The 21,417-nt window shown below is 36.9% G+C and overlaps 1 protein-coding gene across 1 annotated transcript; it reads left to right on the top strand.

The window, feature by feature from the left end:
• The first annotated feature begins 1,041 nt into the window (after nucleotides 1–1,041).
• On the top strand, nucleotides 1,042–17,326 carry pip4k2ca (phosphatidylinositol-5-phosphate 4-kinase, type II, gamma a). The gene is made up of 10 exons (XM_014991916.2): nucleotides 1,042–1,513; nucleotides 5,879–5,976; nucleotides 6,061–6,157; nucleotides 6,242–6,391; nucleotides 10,274–10,420; nucleotides 10,656–10,694; nucleotides 10,771–10,884; nucleotides 12,998–13,262; nucleotides 14,395–14,498; nucleotides 14,949–17,326. Exons 1-10 carry the CDS (start codon nucleotides 1,352–1,354, stop codon nucleotides 15,027–15,029), a joined length of 1,257 nt encoding a protein of 418 aa, XP_014847402.1. The 5' UTR covers nucleotides 1,042–1,351; the 3' UTR covers nucleotides 15,030–17,326.
• Nucleotides 17,327–21,417: the final 4,091 nt, after the last annotated feature.

Raw genomic sequence — 21,417 nt, 5'->3', positions numbered from 1 at the left:
TGAGCCAAATAAAACAGCATCACTACTGTACCTTAACAGAAACTACAGTAGAAATAGAGTTGCAGCAATATTGTAAAAAATGTTTGTTGAAAGTTTTTTCACATCAGTATGGGGTACTGATAAGGTCGTAAACAATGATTAGTTCAGTTTTGCAGATACAGATTCTGCAGCAAGTAAGTAATGCCACGCTGTTTAATTTTATTTAATTACATGCATAATACAACTACTATCACATGCAGTAATATCAATATCAAATAAATTCAGAAACAGTTTATTGGACCCTCATAATATCACCAAGAAAAATCCTTTCACTGAACTGGAAATCAGGAACTTCACTAAGTTTTTAGTCTGTGTTATTTATAACTTGTAAATCTAAATGTCAAAGTTATGATGTTGAAAGTCAAAATTATGATGTTGAAAGTTGAAATCATGTTTAAAGAAATCATTACTTTGGAAGTCAAGCATATGGATTTTAAAATTGAAACTATAACTTTAAATCTCAAAATTATAACTTTGAAAGTCATTTATGATGTTGAAAATTGTAATTATGACTTTAAAATTCAAAATTACAACTGAAGGTCAAAATTATAATGTTCAAAGTTGAAATTATGATCCAAAATCGAAATTTTGACTTTGAAAGTCTAAATTATGATTTTGAAAGAAAGTGTGACTTTGAAAATCAAACATATGACTTTGAAATCATAACTTTAAATCTCAAAATTATGACTTTACAAGTCAAAGTTATGATGTTAAGATTGACAAATTTGTTTAAAGTTGAAATTATGACTTTGAAAGTGGAAATTATGATGTTGAAACATGGAATTAAATCTGAAAACTATGATAAGATCTCAAAATTCTGGTTTTGTATAGTCATGACTTCAAGTGGCAGCAATGGATTCCATAAATTTCCGTGGAATAGTCAAAAAACAAACACACAATAATATGTAAGTCCCCGCCCACATTTGGGTCACCTGACTACAAAAGATGGATTTTGATTGGTCCTTGACAGTTGTCAATTATACAGTCACCACTTGGTCAACTGAAAATAACGCGGTTGAGCTCGAGGTGGCAGTGGTGGACTGTGAACTGTCAGTGAGGTTAAGAAAACACTTCTGTTGTGGTTATGGGAGACTGAGTACTGATTCATGTCGATGGTTTAAACGTTAAACTGAACCCTGGAAGAAGCAGTGTCTGTTAGAGCGGTCAGAGCTTAGGCGCTTGAACTTTGGTTGTTACAGTCAGCGGCGCGTGAAGGAGCCGTTAAACCATCATCAGGAAGGAGAAGACGCGTCACCGCCCGCTCGGAGCTCTCTCTCTCTCGGCAGGGGACGACAGAACACGGTCCGCGGCCATGGCTGCCCTCGGTAACTCGGGGACTGTTACGTCCAGTCCGATGGTGGTCCTGGCGCCCAAGACGAAGACGAAGAAGAAGCACTTTGTTCAGCAGAAGGTGAAAGTATTTCGAGCCAGCGAGCCCATCGTGAGCGTGTTCATCTGGGGCGTGAATCACTCGGTGAGTCGGTGGAAGCTAACGTTTCACTACATGCTAATCACCTCAGTTGGAATGTGCTAACTCGGTGTAGCTTCGGTGTTAGCATCAGAGACAACCTCACTCTTTCATAACGTTTTGGAGAGATGACAGCAGAATCTGTGACATGACAGATTGGAAACTTGGTCATCTTTAAATGAATTAATAACTAACATGTCTTTATGACACAAAGGGAGTGATCTGATCTGTGGGTTGTTATTTTAGTTTACACAGGCGCTTATGGGACTTAGACTGTGTTTATTTTGAACTTAGCATTAAGTTACAGTTTAAATACCATAAATTCCTTCTTTTATTTTTGTTAAAATATGTATATTAGGAGTAGGCTTAATAATTTCACATTTATCATCAGATTTCTCGCTTGGCAGTTTGAAAAAGATGTCAACATTTTAACTATTTCTTTATTTACCATTTATATTATTACAAAACTATTAATTGTAAATGTATATAACTAACTTGTCTGTGACGCAATAAATAGTCAAACTCCTAAAAAATATTTAATTTTACAGCTTTTTAAGGGTCACTGCTCCTGATCTCAACACTTCCCCTACTAAAACAAAGTTGTTTATTCATGAGGTTGATCATTGTGTTTTTTACTTTATGGACAGAGCTTTTATGTTTTTAGACTTTGAAGCTCTACTGTAGGGCTGTACTGTGTTGGAAAAACCTGATACTACAGTGTTATTGTTAATATCATATAAAATGTAACTAAAAACTCATTTTTCCCCACTTTGCCTTTTATTTTCTGTTGTAACAATACTTGGTGAAAGGAATTCTTTTTAAGTTACATGGAAAAGTGATTGCTACTACTGAAGCACTTTTTTTGTTTTGTTTCTTTCTGTTAAAATTTATTGTTGCCAGTACAACAGCAACATTGCACTAGGTTGGAGCACAGATCCAATGTCAAAGGTCGACCTGCATGTTTCAGATGTTTCCCTGGATCAGCAAACTTAAATTAAAACATTCTCCAGAAATGAAATGAAAAATGTTGAGGAGGTAATGTCACCATTTGAATCAGCTGTGTAGGAACAGGGACACATGTAAAGCATGTAGGACACTGGCCCCTAAGGACTGGAGTTGGACACTCCTGCTCTTGTCTTATCCTCTTCAGCTCAATCATGCTAAACTCTGGGATAAAGTCTCAGAGTTTAGCTAATTCTAACAGTTTTTGTGGGGTTTTTGGAGCCTAAGATGCTGCTATTAGCTGCAGTTCTCACTGATTATCCTCTTCACAAAGTGGTTGGGATATCAATAAGGATTCTTATTAAACTTGTAGGACAATATATCCATAAAATAAGTACTTATGGGAGGCTATATTTTTAGTAGCAGTGATTCTAAAGCTCACAGAGAGTGGTAGGGAGTTTATGATTATAGAAACAAAAGAAAACTGTGAAATTGGCATCAAAATGCTTTTGTAATAACATATTTGGATGATTTTGTGCAGCTCTAGTCCTTGTCTAGCTTAGTCACTACAAGGTTAAATTGAAGGGATTGTTCCACATTTATTTTCATTAAACTTGGATTTTGTTTTAGAAAATTTAATGCAAGATGCAGCAGGATATTTTTTTACACATTTTCACAGGGTTGCCAGTAAATATTACTATTACTGTAGCATATATGTTTGTGATTTTTTTTCAGTGTAATTTCATCAATATCTCTAGAATATTTTAACACTTGAGGAGAGAAATGACAACTTTTGAAAAATGCAAATTTATAAAAACATTTAAAAAGTAAGTAAAAAACAGAAGTGGCAGATGTTAAAGTCTAATTATGGGTTTAGGAAATGTTCATGTTGCACCCAGGTGTTACCATTTAGTCCTGACCTACAGGTGCTGGTCATAAAATTAGAATATTGTGATAAAGTTCATTATTTTCCATAATGTCATGATAAAAATTAAATTGTCATATATTTTAGATTCATTGCACACCAACTGAAATATTTCAGGTCTTTTATTGTTTTAATTTTGATGATTTTGGCAAACAGCTCTTGAAAACCCAAAATCCCTGTCTCAAAAAATTAGAATATCATGAAAAGGTTCTCTGAACGATCAATAAAAATAATCATCTGAATCAACAAAGTGACTCTAAACACCTGAAAAAGATTCCTGAGGCCTTTAAAAACTCCCAGCCTGGTTCATTACTCAAAACCGCAATCATGGGTCAGATTGCTGACCTGACTGTTGTCCAGAAGGCCATCACTGACATCCTCAAGCAAGAGGGTGAGAAACGGAAAGAAATTTCTGAACGAATCAGCTGTTTGCAGAGTGTTATATCAAGGCACCTCAGTGGGAAGTCAGTAGGAAGGAAAAAGTGTGGCAGAAAACGCTACACAACGAGAAGAGGTGACCGGACCCTGAGGAAGATTGTGGAGAAGGGCCGATTCCAGACCTTGGGGGAAGCAGCGGACTGAGTCTGGAGTAGAAACATCCAGAGCCACTGTGCACAGGCGTGTGCAGGAAATGGGCTACAGGTGCCGCATTCCCCAGGTCAAAGGTCAAGCCACTTTTGAACCAGAAACAGCGGCAGAAGCGCCTGACCTGGGCTACAGAGAAGCAGCACTTTGGACCACTGTTGTTCAGTGGTCCAAAGTACTTTTTTCGGATGAAAGCAAACTTTGCATGTCATTTGGAAATCAAAGTGCCAGACTCTGGAGGAAGACTGGGGAGAAGGAAATGCCAAAATGCCAGAAGTCCAGTGTCAAGTACCCACAGTCAGTGATGGTCTGGGTGCCATGTCAGCTGCTGGTGTTGGTCCACTGGGTTTTACCAAGGGCAGGATCAATGCAGCAGCTATCAGAAGATTTTGGAGCACTTCATGCTTCCATCTGCTGAAAAGTTTTATGGAGATGAAAATTTAATTTGGTCTGGAATCGGCCCTTCTCCACAATCTTCCTCAAGGTCCGGTCACCTCTTCTCGTTGTGCAGCGTTTTCTGCCACACTTTTTCCTTCCTACTGACTTCCCACTGAGGTGCCTTGATATAACACTCTGCAAACAGCCGATTCGTTCAGAAATTTCTTTCTGTTTCTCACCCTCTTGCTTGAGGATGTCAGTGATGGCCTTCTGGACAGCAGTCAGGTCAGCAATCTGACCCATGATTGCGGTTTTGAGTAATGAACCAGGCTGGGAGTTTTTAAAGGCCTCAGGAATCTTTTTCAGGTGTTTAGAGTTACTTTGTTGATTCAGATGATTATTTTTATTGCTCGTTCAGAGAACCTTTTCATAATATTCTAATTTTTTGAGACAGGGATTTTGGGTTTTCATGAGCTGTTTGCCAAAATCATCAAAATTAAAACAATAAAAGACCTGAAATATTTCAGTTGGTGTGCAATGAATCTAAAATATATGACAATTTAATTTTTATCATGACATTATGGAAAATAATGAACTTTATCACAATATTCTAATTTTATGACCAGCACCTGTACTTCCATTTTGTGATCATGCAGTTCTTTTGGGAGTAAAACATTTTAATCAGATTTAAACAGAACAGTTTTTTTTAAAGATGCTCCTATGTGAATTATTTAGTTTATCACAGAAATTTATCTTCCACCTGTTTTATGCTGTGGTTCCAGTATAAAAATGTTAACTTGAATAGCTTATTCAAGCTATTTAACAATATTGCAATATTTAACAGCAGTGTGCTTGTGGCAACATTTTAATTATTGGGAATAAACAGAAAAGACAAAGTAGTAAAAAATAGTTAAAAAACTGGAGTTCAACTAATATTTCAGGGAGAAATAGAAAAACATGATTTGTTTATAAAAGGAAATGTTACAAAGGAAACTTTTTTCAAAATGAATATCTACTATAGAAAATTTCTGAACAAGCATTTTATTCCCATTTAAAAAAAACATTTACAAAAATAACATTGATTCATTTTCTTCAGTAAGATGTTTGTTGAAAATGATGTAAATAAAAAATCACCTAGTTACCATCATAATAAGAAGAAAAAATGCTGATACTTGTAATTTTTTCATGGAAATTCAATACTGGATTTTAAAAAAGAAGCTGCTAAAATCTGCATTAAAATGTCTATCTATATTTCAGATGATTTGTTGGTTCTGCACATTTTTAGCCAAATATCAAGAGCCACTGTGAAAGGTCCAAAGAGCCTTAGAGCAAGCCTGAGCTAGAAAATATCAGAATAACCTAATTTTCCAACTCCGGTCCTTAAGGGTTGGTTTCCTGCAGGGTTTACATTTGTCCTTGTTCCAACACAGTGTTTTAAATTGCTAAATTACCTCTTCAATATATATTTCACCAGTAAAACACTGTCATCCAACATCCCACCCCAAACCTTTAATTTGTATACATGTCTGTTCTTTGTGTAGATCAATGATCTCAGCCAGGTTCCTGTTCCCGTCATGCTCCTGCCTGATGACTTCAAAGCCAACACTAAGGTCAAAGTCAACAACCACCTCTTCAACAAGTGAGACACTCACTCTTATACTTTTTGTAAGGACCATCAGGCGGATTAATGTTATAACATTTTCACCTCCTCTCCTTTCATCAGAGAAAACCTTCCCGGACATTTTAAGTTCAAAGAATACTGTCCTCAGGTCTTCCGAAATCTAAGGGAACGTTTTGGTATCGAGGATCTGGACTATCAGGTGAGAATGTTTAAATTATTTCCCATACGATACATGAAATGTCCTCGTTTTCTGACTTTGTGCTGTTTGTTGTTTTCTCCTCAGGTGTCTTTAACCCGCAGCCCTCCGGTGAGAAGTGCAGACGATCAGGGAGAGAGTCTCCTCCTCAACTCCTACGACCGAACTCTTGTCATCAAGCAGATCTCCAGTGAAGACGTTGCAGATATGCACAACATTCTGTCAGAGTATCACCAGGTAACTGAAGCACTTAAATACCTCCTACCTTCTGTCAGGTGCATTTTCATTTTTTCATTTTATTTTTTATTTCATTCGCTCAATAATAAATATGAATAGTTAATGCAACCACTAAAAGAAACCATGAATGGGAAGGAGCAGAAGGAAGTATATACTTGCAATATACAAAAAATATTAAGTTTTCAGCTCAGAAAAATGTTCCAGATAAATACAAATAAACAAAAAACATATTAAAATGCAGAAAGAGGTTTAGATTGTTCCATAAACTGACACCTCTAATTGAAATTAAAATGCATATTTCCATTATTGCTGTTCTGAATCAATTTTTTTAATTTCATTTTCTTCTAAGATATATATTAATTTCTTTTACATTAATTTGCATACACTGAAGGAATGAAATGATTTATCAAACAAACAAAACAATATGCTTAGCTTGGTTGCAGCTTGGCTAGGTCATCCGTTAAGCAGCCGCTACATTCATGATGCTATACCCAATGTGAATAGCTGGTTGTCATGGTGACTAATAACCAGGAGTGATTGGTTTATCTGTAGAGAGATTATCAGTTACAGCTACATCAGTACCTACTGTACTGATGGTCACTATTTAAACTATTTACAATTCGACTAATAAAATTATTTACAGCTCATACAGTCAGCAAGATGGATGCAGGTAACCATGGCAACCAGTGACGGTTTCAGTTAAAAAACCAGATATACCTCAATACGCACAGTGGAAGCCATTTTAGCACTAAAGCAGAAGGTATCATCTTCAGTCTGGAGGTTCAGCCAATCAGCAGCAGGGGAAATTTATTCCTCCTCTGGATTGGCTGCTTTGAAGACGTCAGCCAATGATGGCATGTCAAGTTGCATCACCTTTGATATCTCAGCTTTTCTGCATTTTCATTTGAGTATTTTATAAATGCACTGCAGAAAAAAATCTGGATGTATATTCCACTTAAAAATGCTGACTAAAATTGAACAAGCCAATGTGATCAATCAATAAATTTAACAAAAAAATTAAATTGATTAATTAAAATAAAAAAATTCTCAGGCAGCAAGTTTGCATATTTGTTTTTTTTTTAATTAGGTTTTACAGTGTGTTAGCTGAGCTCTGGCCCAGGGGGAATGTAGATTATAAAGTTTCCCAGCCCCGATGCTTTAAACGCCAATAAAACACCTGACGAGTTGTAGAAACATCTCATGACATTGAAATTAGTGAAACTACATAGTTTGGCAATCTGACCTCTTTTGCTGTTAACCTTTGACCTCAGCAGTTAGAGAACCCAAGGCATCTTTCGTTTCCTTTATAAAAAATAACTTGCATAGGTTCTCCTTGTTTTTACAAGCAATTCTAGGCCAATCATAAAAACCACGCAGGTTGATTGCAGTTACTCTGAACACTTCACACCGTCCCAGGACTGCAGACGCCACATCTGTCATGTGTTGCCTCTCCCTGGGAGTGTGAATGCCTGCTGCAGGAGGTTTGTTCCAGTGAGAATCACTGAGGCCTGTTGAGCAGATGTGGGACCAGCTGTGGTTCAACCTACAAATCAGATTTAGAATTGGTTGTTAAAAATGTCTGCTGAGGGTAAACGTGCAAAATCCGCCTCCTCCGCTTAATTAGGAGTCTTCGTTTATGTGTTTGAGCATGAGTAAGCAGTCAGGAATGCTGTTTTTATTGCTCTGAGTGATTGCAGAAGTTTGTAACCTAGTAAGTGTGTGCTGATGCGCCTTTTAAAGAAAAGCAAAAAGTAATTTAATAGAAAATCCTCCAAAGGCTCAGAAATCAGAGCGTAGCTGCAGCCATGCATATATTTTGCTCAGAATTTCTTTTTCTTATCTGTGTGCCTTTCTTTGTCTCTTTGTTTGTTTTCTTTCTTTGTTGTGGAAAGAGTTTAATTATTGTCAACTGGCTTCTTTTTTTTTTCTTTATTTCTTGTCCGTTTCTTTTTTTTTTGTTTGCTTTTTTTTTGTCAGATAAAATATCTTTACAGACTAACATAAATTAACAGCTAAAATAACGTTTGTCATTTTATCTCGTTCATTTTTATACATTTTTTATTTAGTTATGTAGTTTTTTTTCTTGAATTGTGCAATATTTTTACTTGGCTTAATTTTTGAATTTATAAACCATTCCACAAAATCGGCACACATGCTTTTTAGAGTGCAGTGTTGTGAACTCATAGTTGCTTTAAATTACATTTTCCTCTTTTTTCGCTCTTCCTATACATTTGTTGCATGTCTACTCAGCCTAAATAGAATCATTTATAAACGCTGCAGCATATTATTGCTGTGAAAACGTAGATGTCTAGATGTTAGATATTGTCAGACTTTTAAAGTTGGATTTGAATCTCGTCTGCAGGCTGAATGTTGTGGCTTTGTGTCACAAGACCAGCAACAAATACTCTTGTGTGTGATTGTTGGTATTTTGAACATATTTAAATGTTCATCTATTTTTAAGTCAGAGGGAAATGAGCAAGGTTTCCCTCTTTGCTCTGTGTTTGTTGCAGATTTTGAGACCTGCAGATCTTTTAAGTCAGGCTACGAAGTGGAAACAGTTGAATCTTGTTTGTTTTGTTGTAGAATGAGGATGTTGGCATTCACAACAAACTTCCTTGGGGAAACGGAAACGATGTGCAGATCTCATTGTTGTGTGTGGAACTACTGAACCTCCCTAGTGCATCATCCAAACTACCATTTTCTCCCACAGTCAAACCAATTATGGACTGTTTTATTGTTTTCATTTTTGTTGTACCCTCTGATTTGTATGAATCTATTGCTACAACTTTTAGGGTGCGTTCATACCAGCCCTGTTTAGTCGACTTTAATGAAACTCCAGTTCATTTGCCTAGAAAGTCTGGTTTGTTTTGAGGAGGTGTGAACGTGCAATCGAACCAAAAAATTTAACTCTGGTTCCCTAGAAACCTCAGTCTGGGTTCGGCTGAAGTGAACTCTGATGCGGTTTGAATGTACATGTGAACGCCAAGCAGACAGGAGACCGCTGCAAAAGCAGGAAGTAGACTGCAGCACAGGGCATTCTGGGTAAATATAAACAAAACAAACACAGGAGTAGCGCTAATGGGAGAAGTGACTCAGTTTTTACTAAAGACGAAAGAGAAATTTTACAACTGCTAAAATCTGACACCACTCCATTTTTGTAGAAGGAAATTGCCCTCAGTGTCGTCTTCAAATGTTTTTGTGTTGTTTCCTTTGGTGGTTCTTGGTGCAGCGCCCCCACAGGCAGGGGTGGGAACAAGTTTTCCAAAGGGTTTGGTGTGTTTGACAGAGCAGTGTGAAAGAGAACCGCATCAGCTGAAAATGTAGCAAATGCTGCAATTTTAGAGACCCTTAGGTGCACTTCAACAAATAGACAAAAAATATCATAGGGAAACATTGATGCAACAACAATTACTTGATTTATACTCATAAATGCCCTTCTGGGGACTTGCACTGCAAATAAGCTAAGACTATAAACGTTATTGTTTATACTTACCATGCAAATAAACAATAAAGACACAAGGTGGCTGGAGCTACAAAAATCAATCAGGAGGAATAGAACAGAATTCTAGCAAACTGTATTGAGATGCTTTTCGAAGGAATTTATAAAATATTATTTTCTATCAAATAAAAAGGAAGTGCTTTGTATGTAAACTCGTAAATTGGAAAAATTCTGCAAAGTGATTAGTATAATCCTAACCAGCCTTTATTTTGTTCTGCTTTTGCCAATTCAGTTAGAATAACATTTTATGCTCAAGATCTTCCCGACTTTGCCTCCATTTTTAAATCCTTTTTCTTCTGTGTGTGTAATGAGAGCTGATTCAGGTAAAGTGACATAAATCTACATGTACACTGGTTTAAAATGCCTGCTTTTTCTGCCTTTAGCACATCGTGAAGTGCCACGGCAGCACGCTGCTGCCCCAGTTCCTGGGAATGTACCGAGTGAGCGTCGACAGCGAGGAGGCGTACCTCATCGTCATGAGGAACATGTTCAGCCACAGGCTGGTGGTGCACAGGAAGTACGACCTGAAGGTAAGGAGGAACCCCCGGGCGTTGGCTCAAACCGTACCGGTTCTTAAAGTAAAGAGGAAGTCGGAAAGTTTTCTGTTGATTTAACAAAGGGTTTAAACAAATAATAAAAAGACATTCAGCTGTCTCAAATACTCTGCCTAAAGGTCTTGCATGTCATTGACTAAAGAACTTAAAAAATAAATGGCTAAAATGTCATTTTCATAACAGAAATAGTCAAACTGTCTGCTGTTTACAGGGCTCTCTGGTTGATCGTGAAGCAAGTGACAAAGAAAGGGTAAGCATATCTTTTTAGCATCAATTCATTCTAAAGTTATGTATAAAATGTCTGAACTGTGGTGTTTGATGCGAAGGAAAAAGAGCTTCCAACCTTTAAGGACATGGACTTCAGGAACAACATGCAGAAGGTATACGTTACAGACGAGGAGAAGGAGAAGTTCATGGAGAAACTCAACAAAGATGTAGAGGTGAGCGTTTAAAAGCTGATAATTATCTCCACTTTACAGCAGAAGGAGGAAAACCGAAGCTGCACCGCCGCTTTACAGGATCAAGATGTCAGATCTGAAACTCTATATCTGCTAAACTGAGAAATTTAGATGTTACTAAACTACTGAATCAGTCAAATTTTATTTACAGAGAAATTTAATTATGCAGAAAATGTCACAGAAAACAGCCTTATCAAGTAAAACAAACAACAAAACATAACTGATAACATGGTATATATTGAGGAACTAGAATAAAACTACTACAGAAATCATAATCCTATCATACCAGAAATGCTCTTAATGATATGACAAATAAAAAAACATAAAACTGTCATTTGGTATTTGGAATAATACAGAAGATTTGATTTAAATGGTAAATAATCTTAATTTTAAGAGGTGTGTCTGAGTGACATGGTTCTGTATTTGTGATGAAATGTTTTACACAATTGGAGAATCCAACTGCTTTTCCACTGTCTGACCTACAGATGGCAGCACTGAGACAGTTTTTGGCAAAAAAATGAGGAACAAAACAAGTTCACACAAAAATCTCTTAATTAAATTAAAACATGGAACCCTAAATTTAATTTATGGACTTATCAAACAAAATAAAATGCCATAGACAAACCACTGATGACCTTAATGTTCTATAGATGAGATTATTAAAATAATGTATAAAAGTAAGAGCAGGTTTATGAATTTCAATCAAGACTTGCAGTCGGTTTATAAATATTAAGATTTTAATGTGGATGTTGATATATTTCTGTGGTTTGTTGGTAAAATTTTACCGTTTCTGAAAACTGTTGGCTTCACTTTATTTGTATCTTGTATAGGGCTGTTGTAAACGAATATTTTAGTAATCGAGTAATCTATCGATTATTCTTACGATTAATCGAGTAATCGGATAAAAAAAAAAAGTAAAATGAAATATTGGTAAATCTGGCATAATACCGATGTTACTATCAGATATCAATATCAGTCCAATTTTTCATATTTGAGCATCCCTAACAGTTGCTTTTTTGTAGTTTAGAAAACTAACCTGTAACAAAAATAGCTCACTTTCTAAGTTAACCAGAAGAAAAGTTATAGAAAAATCTGAAATTATATTGAATTTAATAACAAAGAGGCAGACTCACAAATATGCTTATAAAAAATGTCTACAATCCAGCTTTTAGTTTATGTATTCATCTTCAGTGAGTTTAATAGATTAATTAAACTCACCTTGCCACCTAACCTGTCACGCTTTGGGTTTGAAAATACGGGAAATGCCGCCTGGAGTGGGAGGAGAGGGCGAATGAACGAACATGGGGTGGAGGGGAGGAAATAGACCAGCGGACTGACGAACCGTTAGACCGGGGGACGAACACGGGGGGAAGCAATACGGGATATTTACGACACCTGCACTGGTCACACTCAGAAACTCATCTACCAGCCATGTACGATGTGCTCCGCCACCCGTTTCTTCAGACCGGGATATGAAATTTATTGTGCGGTTCGTCGGTAAAGCTACATTTACACGGTAAGCATCAGCTACTCAGCCGCCCGCCCTGTTCAGGCTATCCGCTCACCTCAGCGCTCTTCCCGCCGTTCGCTTTCAACCAGCAGCCCCGGAGGAGAAATGCTGCCGTACTCCAGGCATTCCCCCAGTCATTTTAAGGATGCTTATTGGTTCCCCAAAAACGATAAAAAGTCGGGCATTATCATCAATCAATAAAATCCCCACGGGCCAATCTTGAAGATTGGACTTTATGCCGCTGAGACTTAGCTTTTGTCAACAACTCAGAGGCGGAAGTGAGAGCTCCGCGCAACGCAAATGAAGTCCCGGCCAGAACACGGTGCGCTAACTAATAAAACATAAATTAACGAAGCTTCGAGGCAGGTAAATTTTCCTCGAGGAATTTTAGTAATCGAGGTGCTCGAATCATTCGAGGAATCGTTTCAGCCCTAATCTTGTATTTAAGTTTAGAAATTACATTAGCTTTCTGTCTCAGTGACTCTCTCGATTATTGATGCCCAATACCAAAACTGCCTTCATTTCCCTTCCTTCATGTTTTATTTTAAATCCTCTGAGCAAACCGTTTTATTTCCTCTCCTCCAGTTCCTGGTGAAGCTGAAGATCATGGACTACAGCCTGTTGCTGGGCATCCATGACATCGGCCGAGCCGAGCGGGAGGAGGAGGAGAGCGGGGAGGTGTCCAACGAGGAGGAAGCCGAGTCGGAGAACGGGCTGGCTCCGGGCCCCGCCGCAGGTTCTTACGGAACGTCTCCTGAAGGGATCGCTGGTTACATGTCATCCTGCAAGCCTCTGGGGCCGGGCGAGTTCGACCCCTATGTGGATGTTTACGCCCTCCGGAGCTGCCCAGGTGAAAAAGTTAGCATGTTAACTGCATGTTTAGATGGAGTAAGCTTTAGTTGAGTCTTTAATGCAATAAACAAGGTCTGAAACGATTAATCCGATTCATCGTGATTAATTGATATAATCGTTAGCTAATATTCTAATCGACTGATCATTTAGTGAAGTATACAGTTTTAAAAAAAAGCCAAAATATATTGAATTTAAAACAAAAAATCTGTTTGTTTTTCAAAAATGTTCTGCCCTGAACTGTGTGGCATAGCTTTTGCTTCACCTGGTACAATTTCTGTTTAAAAAGAAAAAAAAAATTATTAAACACCTTTCACTGTCCAAATATTAATCAGTTAATCCTAAAAAATAATTCACAGATTAGTGCTACACTGTACTGACGTTGATGAGCCTTTCACATGTTTATGTTGGTTATATTTTTTAAACTGAAAATGCATCCTCTGCTATAAATTATCAGGAGTTCACTAAAGGAATGCTGTGTTATTGCACTTTAGGCAATAAAATGTTTTTCTTATTGAATTGTTTATTTGCATCTTCTGATATATTTATAATGTATAAAAAAGACTGAAGTACTTTAATAAAATATATGCAGAACTAATGATTTTTTAAAATCTGCTATAATAATCTATAGATCAATCAATTGGTTGTGGCTCTGCAATAAACTCAGTTTTTGGCTCCTTTTTCCTAACTCTCCTTGAGGTTCAGCATCTACATCTCTAATATCTGAATCCTGTAGGTCTGTACTTAATGATTATCTTAATAATTGATTAGTCTAATGATTAATCGAATAATCAGATAAAAATTTGACTCATTCTGAAGATTTTCTTTTAACCAACAAGAAGGTTTTTAAACAATGTTAGAAATACATTAAAAGATGCAAGCAAACTAGGTGAAGCTAAAACTTGATTCCACTTGAAGAGTTTTGGGTATTATATATATATAAATGAACAGTTTTAACTTAATTATTGCTCTGAGTGTGTTCTTTCAGCAAATATCCTTGTTTTGATCCTACTCCAGTTAACGGTTAATTGATTGCTAAGTTAGTAGGCGATTATTTCAATAATTGATCGTTTGAGCCCTGAAATCAGAAGTGAACCTCCATCCAGCTGACTCTTCCTGCGTTTTAACCTCAGGCGCCCCGCAGAGGGAGGTCTACTTCATGGGCCTGATCGACGTTCTCACACAATACGACACCAAGAAGAAAGCCGCTCACGCCGCAAAAACGGTCAAACACGGGGTGAGTCAGTCGTTCTCTTCCACATCCTGTTCATACGGGTCCTTGAAATCCCTGAAAATGCTTAAATCCATAATATATAATTGATTAACATACAAAATATAACACAATCTTTTTTTCAAGGTTATTGAAATTTGGGGATTTTTAAATTAAGTCTGTGTTTTGTTCTATAAGGTGTGTAGGAGACACTTTTCAAAACATAAGATTTTGTTTTATTTGACATTTTTCCTGCTAGAGAATGTAAAACAGCATGAAATGACATTATTAATAACAGTAATAAATTATATTGCATTATTGTCTTCTTCTTGGTTCATTTGGATTATGTTTATCTCCTAAGTGTGGTCCTGGAAATTTACCTTGAAAATGCCTGAAAAGTTCTTGAATTTTTGTGTACGAACCGTTCGCGTTGCTCTTCTCTTCGCTCTGATTCTGAGCCGTTTATGTCCGCCGCAGGCCGGGGCTGAAATCTCCACGGTCCATCCTGAGCAGTACGCCAAACGCTTTCGGGACTTCATCTCGAAGATTTTTGCGTAAGCCTCCGCCTGCGGAAACTGCCAGAAGTCATTCCAGCCTTCAATTGTAGATCATCACTAGTATGCACACATGGATCAATATTTAAATTAGGTGACAAGACAAAACTTGTAGCATTATGAGGCATATATTTATTTTGAAGATATATATATATATATATTTCTTTAGGTATTGAACACTGTTGGGAACAGTAGTGTGTGTGGGAAATGGGAGCACTTTTGATCATGAACTGATGGGGGTTTGAATAGTTTTTTGTTTGTTTGTTTTTTTTTCATTTTGGTTTTCAAACATTAAACTAAATAAAGTTACGATAAATAGTCAATGCACAATAAATATTAAATTAGTTTTTTCCAAAAGGAACTGCTCTGGTTTGGAGAGTCTGGTTGGATGTTCTCTTTTACTTCGTTTCCACTGAGCGGTACAGTGATAATATCCAAAAATGTCAATATTGTTGATATAATAATGCCTAACCTTTTGGATTAGGGAAACCTTGCAATCAAGGTTTAGATTGCAACAATGTCATTCCAGGAATTCCAGGACATTTAGCTTTACAGCTATATTCTCTGTACAATGGCTGCTGGAAAAGACAAGTGTTTTGTTGTTTATTTATCACCCAGAAGCCACTTGTTGCATTCTTGTTGGTTGTGCAGAAGGTTCCACTTCTCATTCAGCTCATTCTGACTAAAATTGTGATATCTAAAATGACTTTGTGCAAAACAAATGCAATGTAACATGTTCTGTGATCCATCCTAACCTGTTCAATGAAGCTTAATGGAACCGTGGAATGATTTGATTCAGTTCGCTTTTACACCGAAAGCAGACGAACCGCTCAGTCGAAACGAAGCGCTACATTGTGTGAAGTACAATCAATCGCCCGTGGTTGAATCTTGAAGGACTTCTGACAGCTGAGCCAAACATGAAGCTTAAAAACAGAAGCACAAGAGTGTCTTTGTTCCCAGTAATGTCTCAAACCTCCAATCTCACCATATTTTAACCGAAAACAGACGCCAAAACAAAAATAACCTGCAAGAGTCACAGATACTCAGAACTGGTTAATTATGGACAGAGCTGAGCTGTTTGCTGCTTCCAGTCTTTATGCTAAGCTAAACATTTACCATTAGTTTGTGGAAACACAAGCCGTTTCCCAGAATTATTCCCTAAACCTTTAAATGAATAATAGATTTGTCATTTAGAATAAAGCAGTTTTTAGTAAACATTCATCCATAGAAGCAGGTATTTGTAGTTCTTAGTGCCAAAAGCTTTATCACAGCAGATATTTACATTTTGCCAATTAATCTGACCTTTTTTTGTTTTGTTTAAGGGGGTGGGGGAGTTTGAAGGATCAAATACTAATTCTGCTGCATTTTTTATCTAAATTTGTAGCATGTTGTCAGAGATTGATGGAAACTAAGCAATCATATCTAAGCCTGTGAACATGTCTTCCAGCTGTTTCAGCCTCTGAACTAATGAGGAGCTCCTTTGTGAGGAGACTGGTCCAGATTCTGGGCCGCCGGGTCTCCATTCTGGTTCTGATTGAATAGTGTGGTGGTTTGTGCGTTTAAGTGGCAAATGTGTGTTTTATTATTCTGATTCAAGGTTAAAATTAGGCGATACTCTCTAGAGTCACACTACATTTTATCAGCTTGGCCTTAACACAGTGAGGTTTTGAGCTTTCCTGACAGCAGGTGAGGCAAAATGAATGCAGATGCTTCGTCTGTATGATGCCTCGTCTAAACGTTAGCTGCACATGATGTATTTTTTGCAAATTAGCTTTTGGACCAAATTATATTTTACAAAGATTTTTCCAGAATCCATTGGAACGCATTTCCCTGGGAAATGTGTGCGAGCGCTTGATGACTGGTGAAAATGAGTTCTGGATCTGCCAGTGGTTTTCAGAGTCCGGATTGACTTCGTGTGACACTTTCGTCTTAGAAATACCTCAAGTTTTTAAATGTCCAGAGGAGGAACGCTGTTGATTTTTGTTGTTGTTGTAAAACATGTACTCTGACATCATTCCTCTTATCCAGTGAATCATCTGTTCAACATGATTTTTTTGACTTCTTCCTTTTGTGTCTGGATAACGTGTTTTTCATGTACTTTGTAAGCTAAAGTAAAAATGTGCAAGTGTCAGCTTTTACATGTAACAAAACTATTTTTAGGGGGCAACGTATTAAACTTGTAAACTTTGTTTTTGCTTTTATTTGACACTAAAAACTGTCAGTTTTGTGTGAAGCATATGGAGTGATTTTATTTTATGTTTTCTTTGAATTTAAGGAGAAATAAACATTTTGTTCTGTTAATATGCTTGAATGAACAGTTGGTATCTAAACTTCCAGCAGACCCAAATTTATGCAATGAAGCAGCTGATTTCAGCCTTTCACAGCTGAAATTAGTTTGTTTTTCTCCATGTTTCAGATGTTACAATAGGATATTTACAGTCTGTAACCACTAGATGGCGGTGTAACCTGTACACAGAACCCTCATGATCCTGATTTTTCCTCTCAAGTAACAGAAAAGGAAATTCAAGTTTTCTAAAAACTGAAAACACTCATAGGTGGAAAATATAATTGGTAAGCAATGTTTAGTATTTTGCATCTTTATGGAGCTTCAAAAAAAGTAAAAAAAAAAAAAAAAAAAAAAAGTAGGAGATAAGTATTGGATCCTCCTTTTACGTATTTTTTTTGTCAAACAGAAGAGGTAAACAGCCTGTCATGAACTTTAGCTTTAAAAATGTAGGTCTGATGTTTTTGTAATCTTATACGAAGACATTCATTTATGGAAATATGATGAGCTGCCTTAACAGTTTGCTATTTATTCATCTAGATTACTTGGTTTTCAGTTACATAAAACTATGCCTGAAACAGTTTGATTAATCAATTACGGAAATAATCGTCAACTTATTTAACAATCGACAGGTTGTACCGACTAAAACACGCAGTTTGCTGTTTTAGAATATACAACATATTCAGAGTTGAGCCAAACCCGTTCAAGAAACTTATACATTTTGCATTTATGATGAAAAATCTTTTTTGTCTGCAAATATGTTCAACCCAAAATTCATTATTTAGCATAATATTAACTTTCGAGATTCAAATTCTCTAAAAACAAAAATAAAAAATCCTATTGGGCAGCCTTTGGTATCCAATTAAATGAAAAAAGTAAATCACCACCCTATCACCCCCAACAGGTTGAGCTGTTCAAATGTTGATGCTTCCTTTGCTACAAATGATCAAACGTAAATATAATTTTATCGCATTTTAGACAATAAAATATTTATTTCATAATTGAGTTTGTTCACGTTTTATCGTGCATTTCTAATATTGTATAAAATAAGCTTCAGATGAGAAGGAAAAATCTGCAAAATGCGCCTCTTTTGTACTCAATTGATCGTCATAATAATCGATAGAATATTCAATTATTCATGTAATCGTTAGCTGCAGCCCTGAATAAAAACATGCACAGGCATGTTTTCAGTTATTGATGGATTGTTTGCCGAAGAGATTACATTCCCCAACAACTTGTACGTGATTTTGACTCTTCTGTGGATTAGGAAAATAAAAAATGTAGTTATCCAGTTATTGGATAACTACATTATCCAGTAACAGACCACACTGAAAAGAGTGGTCTGTGCCACTCTTTCCAGGAAATTAGTTTTTTCTGACCGATTGTTGTTTTGTAACAGGGAAGCGAATCTGCTGACAGGGTCCGAACCGTTTCACCAGAAAATCCGAGTGGGTGGGAAATGGAGACAGGCCGTGCAGAGAAACAAAGTTTGAGTGATTCATTCTTTCTCGTTTCCATCTAAAGCTGCCTCTGCGGCACTGACGATGCAGCAGTTTCTAGTTCACAGCAGGTTGATCATAATAACCAGGGGCGCAACGTGCTTTCTGACGCCTGTGCGTTTACGTTATACGCACACATGCGCAGATGCAAAGTACGGAGACCCTTAGCGGACATGGGGGGAATTATTTAGTAGCGAGTTCATGCAACATTACTGGAAGTATTTCTGCTACAATATGAGTTTTATAAGTTAACACAACTGTATATTAGGGTAATTGTAGATTTAAAAAAAAGTAAAATTCCACCAAAAAAACTACAATTTTTAGATCAATCTCAAAATTTTTCTAGAAAAAAAAAAAAAGGAAATTTCTGAGTTTAAAAAGTCAAAGATTTGTGAGAATTACTGAGAAGTTTTATGGGGGAAAAAATTAGTAAATTTCTGAGTTTCATTCAATGTTTGGAAATTTTCTGATTTTGAAAAGTGAAAAACATTTAACTTTTGAAATTCATGTTTTTTCCATGTTTTTTCTGGAAACGTTCTAAGATTAATCTCAAAATTTGAGTTCTTCAGCAAATTTGTCTTTTCAAATTCAGAAATTTCTTTTTGTTTCCCCCACCCCAACATTATTTCTTTAGATTAATCTCAATTTGGGTTTTTCTAGCAAATTTTTGACTACAAACTTAGATGTTTTTGGGGAAAATTTTTGAAACTGACCTCAAGTTTTGTGTTTTTTCAAGCAAATATTAATCTTATTGGCTCTAGTGGCCTTTATTTGATAGTTAATTGGTAATGAGAGAAGGGGGAAGACATGCAGCAAAGGTTGCCAAGGCCGGGAATCGAACCTGCAACAGCTGCATCGAGGACTAAGTCCTTTCAAATTTAGAAATGTAGTTGACTTTTCTTCTAAAAAAAATAAATAAATAAAGCATTGTCAGGCCCAAAAAGGCTTAGCCACATTTCGTTCAAATTAAAACAGTAGAAAATAACTATATCAGTGCTGTTATTCTTCTAAAGTAGCCCGGAAGCTACCATTTAATGCATTTCATTGCTCCTTTATCCGGATCTCCCTCCAGAAATAATTATTCTGTCATCGCTTTGGCGCCCTCTGTAGCCCGGCGGCCCCCGGACAGTTTCGTGGTTTTCTTCAGCGAGGTTTGCCGGAATATGTCAGCAGATCTGCTCTCCTTCGATGAAACGGGAAGGAAGCGGTCAGCAGAAACTGACAGGTTCCTACTTGTTGCACCAAAAGGCCGAGTGGAGATGCTCAATGGCCTCCGGGCAGGATGACCGCGGAACAGACGCAGGGGAGCGCTCAGCGGGGTCAGTCAGCTGCTGATCTGCGGGATCCAGTGAGAACACCGGACCCAGGGAGTCTCTTCCCCGTTAACCAGGCTGGGACTCAGCCAACACAAATGTTTCTGCATTATCTCCATGAGATGCTGAGCTCAGCGGTCAAACCTCCGCTCAGTCAGGAGGAGCTGCTCCACCGATTTCAATCAGAGGAGAAACTACGGATGCCGGACAGTTTAAATCAGCCGGTTCGAGGTTAAAGACCCCTTCAGGCTGCTGAAGCGCTCTGCCTGTCACAACTTCCTGGCATTGTTCTGTCCTGTCAGGACTTTGTGCCCCTTTGCCGCAGATTCCTGCAAGGTCATGAAAAAAACACGCAGTTTTCTTTCTAAAATACCTTCATTCTGCCTGATTTTTCTGAATCTTTTCAAGGTGAAATTAAAATAAAAAAAATGTAAACAATTTGGTTGAAAATTAATCAAATTCCCATAAAATCAGAGCTGACTTAGTTACTCTGTTTGGTTTGCATTTGGTTTGAGACTTTAACGCATTCATTTATATTAACTAATCACAATGATTATTAACGCAGTAACTGTTTTAAACTTAAAGTCCGACCCGGAACCTTTGTATTGTGTTTCTGGTACGCCTGTAAATCTAACGCACTAGCGACATCTGCAAACAACAGCAATAGCCAACGAAATCATTCCTCATTAAACTTGGCTTCAAAAAACAAGCTGATTGGACACTGGAAATGACTATTGTTGTGTTCAAGTTGTGCTTATGTTAGCATATGAATGAAGCTAAAATAGCATCTGAATGCTAGAAGCAGGATCACAGCCGTCCCCAATGCTAAAGTTAACGTTCACATTTCCAACAAAACTACGTTCCTGAAACGCTTCAAAGCTAAATTACTCCAGTTTGATGGTGAACAGATTAAACAGTGTAGCTGCTTCAACTTAAAAAGCAGGAGTGTTATCAATCTTTATTTTTATGGTTTTCAATTAAAATGTGATTAATACTAGAGTCTGAAAATAACTTGATAAAAAATTTTAATCGAGCCCCACCACTAGTTTTTATCCTTGCCTTTATGATTTTTCTATTACTTTTACTGTATCCTGCAAAACTACACACACCACTAAAATTATTTCTGATTTTGTAAATTTACAACCACAAACTTTCACCTATTTTGGAGGATTATTTTTTTTAAAAATGAGAGTGGTTTCAGTCCCCATCATGATGATGCCACTAAATAAAGTCCATTAAAATTACCTTCAGAAGTTACTTGATTGTGTGAATGCTGTAGACATATTTTTAAGATAT

Source organism: Poecilia mexicana, unplaced genomic scaffold (assembly GCF_051168715.1).
Source record: "Poecilia mexicana isolate PSO_F unplaced genomic scaffold, ASM5116871v1 scaffold_7, whole genome shotgun sequence".
NCBI classification, from domain to species: domain Eukaryota; kingdom Metazoa; phylum Chordata; class Actinopteri; order Cyprinodontiformes; family Poeciliidae; genus Poecilia; species Poecilia mexicana.
This window is presented reverse-complemented; position numbering and strand designations above follow the sequence as displayed.